The sequence below is a fragment of the Penaeus vannamei genome, chromosome 31 (genome assembly GCF_042767895.1).
Source record: "Penaeus vannamei isolate JL-2024 chromosome 31, ASM4276789v1, whole genome shotgun sequence".
In the NCBI taxonomy this organism is placed as follows: Eukaryota; Metazoa; Arthropoda; class Malacostraca; order Decapoda; family Penaeidae; genus Penaeus; species Penaeus vannamei.
The window spans coordinates 15,148,827-15,153,826 of record NC_091579.1 but is presented as its reverse complement, the minus strand read 5'-3'; the positions used below and the strand labels follow the sequence as shown (position 1 = coordinate 15,153,826).

Genomic DNA, 5,000 nt, shown 5'->3' with positions numbered 1-5,000 from the left:
AGAAGAAAAGTATGACGGAAGCACAAACCAGAAGGAAGATTTGGAAAACAATTTCCCCGTTCACCTGTGATCATGTGAAAAAAAATCTGTACGATAATGAACGCGTAACACCAGCCAAGCAAATTCCCCATCGCATCTAGCCTTACCTTGATATCGAGGTGGACGATGTTTTGGTCGTGGATAAAGACGAGTCCCTCCAGGAGCTGTCGGGTGAAGCTGATGACGTCACGTTCATAGGGCACCATGTCCTCGTCGAGCAGAGTCTGCAGGTCGCCGCCGGCACCGCTGGGGAAGGGGAGGAAAGGCGCCGGTTAATCGAGTTGGCTGGACACTCCTCTACTGATAAAACGATTTGATATACTCTGCAATACCATTCTATTAGGAGCATGCCTGGGATGATCCATCTGCTGTATAAGCGATGTGACATGCTGCGATAGCATTTTGTCACAGACATGCCTGAATTATAGACAGGCATATGTAATCAGAAGAAATGCTTTAGCATTCCTTATGATTGCATATGCGTCACTCTGCTTGAGTTGTAACCCTTTTGTCTATGAGCGATGTGACATACATTGGGTATTTTGAGAGTCATGTTTACAGATGGCATTCAGTGAGCGAGAGTGTTCGTATATATAACAGTCAATCAGGAACAAAGTACATTTCCTTGCATGTTTCATCTTATTTGCTTTCTAATTTTCAATATATTTCACAAATGCAGAACAACTGTGAACTTGCTTTATCAGTAAGATAAAATGACTATAAAATGCTTCGGGGACACACCAGCGAGGGCATCTCTGCTTTACTACTACTTCAAATACACGGCAGTATTTTGCATAGTACAAACTGACATACATTCTATGCCACTGACTTTAATCCTTCATGACTCAGAAGTCACGCGGCTTCACACACAATCACCTCGGTTACTTTGCTTGCTCTGACCATCTACATGTGCACAAATACGGTGTACTCTTAGATATTTAGTTAATTTTATACGCGTTACGTCTATAGATGTAATATAAACTATAGTCACTCAAAAAACACAATCGTGTAATGTTGACCTTAAGCTAGGGAAGCCAAACTCTGTTTTACATAATACTCTTTTCACAATCAATTGTTTTATATTTTAGTTCTTATTTCACACTGTGCAAGAGGGTCTCTGGACTTCAGATTCCAAATTTTCTTCCCACGCTGAATGGCCGAATCTCCCTCTCACTACGCCTTTCAAACTACCCTTCCCGGTCATGCTACCGCCCACGCCCAAAGAAAGCCTACAAAAGAAAAAAAAGGATATCATCCCCGCATCGCCTTAATGTATTCCTTCGGTGAAAGGAACAAGAAAAAAAGAGACAAAAGGGGATCGCAAGAAATAACTACCGACGTCGGCCACACAGGGGAGGGAGGGGGTGAAGGGTGCAGGGGGGAGTTGGTAGAGGGAGTGAAGGGCACAGGTAAGGACGAGGGAGGAGGAGAAAGGGGGTGGCATGACTGCGAAGATGTATGGAAGCCCCAGTAATTATGCAAAAGTGGAAAATTAGGATCGGCTGAGGCCCCAGAGACAAAGGGAAGCAGACGAGGGCCGCGTTTCCAGGCATGCGAAAGGGGATTAGAACCTTTATGATGATAATGCCTGGGCTGACGTGATGACTGTCTGGCGAGCGCCCGGGATCTGATAAGACGACACATGAATACTGATTGCGAGGCCACTGACACCGGCTGTATGGGCGCCCGACGCACGCCCGCGCGCCCGTCGCTGCGCTTGGATGAGAAAGCGCGGGGGTGGGGCTTCGCAAAGATACAAATCACGTCGTTATAATTTTTTTCCATGTAATTCTTGATTATTTTTCACCACGTCAAAACAATAAATTTACGACACTGACACATAAGAAGGCAGGACAGTATATCCTACTTACCTGGAACCTATCGAATGATTTCTAAGATTTAGCCTGCCTTGGAAAAAAGTGCTTTGTAAACACAAAACGGGTATTTAATGCTACCACAGGTCAAAGGACACGGGCCGGAGTGTTGGTTTCAAATGCGGCTGCGACACACCTTAGACTATTCCAAGCAGCAGAAGCAGAATCTTACACGGTCCGCTATCTTGAGGGATAGAGAGACTGAGATTGAGATAGACAGACAGTCAGAGAGACAGATAGATGTATAGATAGATAAACAGATATATAGGTACATAGGTAGGTAGGTAGGTAGATTGATAGATAGATACACGCATATACATAGACAGATTGAGACAGAGATAGGGAGATAGATAAACGTAGAAGATAGATAGATAGAGAGGTAGATAGACAGATGCACAAATAGATAGACAGTTAAAGATATAGATATAGACAGACAAATAGATGGATAGATAGATAGAGAGTCAGAGGCGGAAGGAAGAAGAGGGGGGAGAGAGAACAGAGAAAAGAGCATAGGAGAGAGACGGGAGAAGGAAGAAAACCCATAAAATACGACAAAAAAATAAAATTCTAAGAAAGAGGCGAAATCGAATGACTGGCGGAAGGCCTCTTGGTTCACCTAACGCTCTGACCGCCACCCCCCGTCCTCGGCTCCCCCCCCCCCTCCCCATTGCTTGCTCCGTCGGTGTGCGTTCCCTTCGACTCGGTCATCCGCGACTCAGAAAGGAATTCGAATGTTCTGTCCCAGCCTATTAAGGTCCCGCGGTTCGCATGTAGGCCGTCGAGACCATGCAGTCCGTGTCGGGTTCATGAGGGCCTCACCGTCCCGTCGGGGTTCACCGCGGGTCGTCAGTGTGAAGGAAGGGCAGAGTAGTAACACGTGGGTAGGGTGTATTGCGGTTGTAGCTGCAATGAGGCTGTATTGAATGCTGATCGTATGTTACCCAATTCTAAATATGAACATTTTTGTATGCTCTCATTGTGCCTAGTTCTTAACGAGCCCTAAGCATATTTCAACCAAAATCCTTACAAAACGCTGCCAGGATTTTTTTCCTTATCGCACCAAACCTCAACCCACTTCAGATATTCCCCGAGTCCCCTACGGACACCGGAGAGCCCGCTCAGACGCCGCGCAGGGTCAGCGCCGGACGGAATGCCAGTCGGCGGCGGCATCAAGCGGGCCGCACTTAATATTCCGAGGGCGGGACGGACGGCTTCATCGCGGCCAAGGGAGGCTCGCAGCTCCGCCTTGGATTAGATTAATATGGGTCGGACTCCGGGAGATGGAAGGCGGACGCGGCTAGCGAACGTGAGGGGCCGTCGGCGACGGAGGAGGGAGGGGGACGAGAGGAAGGAGGGAGTGGAAGAATAAAGATGAAGGGAAGGTGGGAAAAAAGAGGAGAGGAGGAGATGGATAATAGATAAAATGATTTAGTTTATGTCACAATGGTTATTTTTGGTGTGGCAGACTGTCTGCTTAATTTTTACTTAAATATAAACCCCTGTGTGCAAGGAATGGCTGGGGTTGCCATCCACTGAACGTGGGTCAGCAAGATTACTAGACGAGAACTCTATCTCTACATTACGCAGGAGGAGGAGGAGGAGGAGGAGGAAGAGGAGAAGGAGGAAGGAGGACGAGGAGAAGGAGAAGGAGAAGGAGAAGGAGAAGGAGAGGAAGAAGAAGAAGAAGGAGAAGAAAGAGGAAAAAGTGAAAGAGGAGGAGGAGGGAGAGGAGGTAGTGGTGGTGGTGGAGGTGAAGGTAAAAATGGATGCGGGTGGAGCCGGAGGTGGAAGTAGAGGTGGAGGTGGAGGAGGAGGAGGAAGAGGAGAAGAAGAAGAAGGAGAAGAAGAAGAAGAAGAAGAAGAAGAAGAAGAAGAAGAAGAAGAAGAAGAAGAAGAAGAAGAAGAAGAAGAAGAAGAAGGAGGAGGAGGAGGAGGAGGAGGAGGAGGTGGTGGTGGAGGAGGAGGAGGAGGAGGTGGTGGTGGAGGAGAAGAAGAAAAAGGAGGAGGAGGAGGAGGAGGAGGAGGAGAAGAAGAAGAATAGGAGGAGGTGGTGGAGGAAGAGGAGGAGGAGAAGAAGAAGAAAAGGAGGAGATGGTGGTAGAGGAGGTGGTGGTGGAGGAGGAGGAAGAGGAGGAGGAGGAGTAGGAGGGAGGAGGATGGAAGATGGAGGAGCAAGGAAGATGGAGGGGCAGGAGGAGGAGGAGGAAGAGGAGGAGGAAGAAGAGGAAGAGGAGGAGGAGGAGGGGGAGGAGGAGGGGGGGAGGAGGAGGAGGAGGAGGAGGAGGAGGAGGAGGAGGAGGAGGAGGAGGAGGAGGAGGAAAAAGAGAAGAAGGAGGAGCACGAGGACGAGGAGGAGGAGGAGGAGAAGAAGAAGAAGGAGGAGAAGGGAGAGAGAGAGAGAGAGAGAGAGAGAGAGAGAGAGAGAGAGAGAGAGAGAGAGAGAGAGAGAGAGAGAGAGAGAGAGAGAGAGAGAGAGAGAGAGAGAGAGAGAAGGAACGAGAAGTAAACATACTCTAACTCTTCTTCTGCCCTGACTACTAACAAAACACATTTGCCTGAATTTCTGCACCCTCTTTACTTTGATGTGTATCTGCGTTGTCTGACACATCAGCAACTCTCCGGCCACTGATCAGGGCGTCAACCAGAATAATATTGACCCAAAGAAAACTTCCATGTGCACGAAGGAACCGTTATGTGCTAATGGGCACACCTTTATCTGGGGCAGCACGAACGGCGATAATACCAATCAAAAAGATGAAGAGATAAAACCGAAATTAACGAACAAGCACATAACTAAGGAAAGAAAATAATTATATAACCGAATAAATAAACGATGCTCTCAATAATAATGACAATAACAATAAAAACGACGATGATCTGAAAAAAATAATAAATGACGATAACAAATATTAGTCTCGTATCCCCTCCGAGGTCGCTTACACTCCCGATGACCAAGGACTTGAGGAAGCGATGGCTGGCGACCGCTCGAGCCCGGCCGGCCAGTCAGTCACCCGAGCCTCAATTACCCGACAAACATGTGAATATTGATTAGACAACGATGTAAAATGCAAAATATGTTAAAATCCA

General features: G+C 47.6%; 1 protein-coding gene across 1 annotated transcript in view; it reads right to left on the bottom strand.

Annotated features, from left to right (window-relative positions):
• The window catches only part of LOC113810603 (uncharacterized), a gene marked incomplete in the record, with an annotated part of 326,521 nt that overhangs the window by 9,332 nt on the left and 312,189 nt on the right, over window positions 1-5,000 (bottom strand). The window contains 1 exon segment of the mRNA XM_070143907.1: window positions 147-285. Coding sequence (XP_070000008.1) covers window positions 147-285 — 139 coding nt within the window.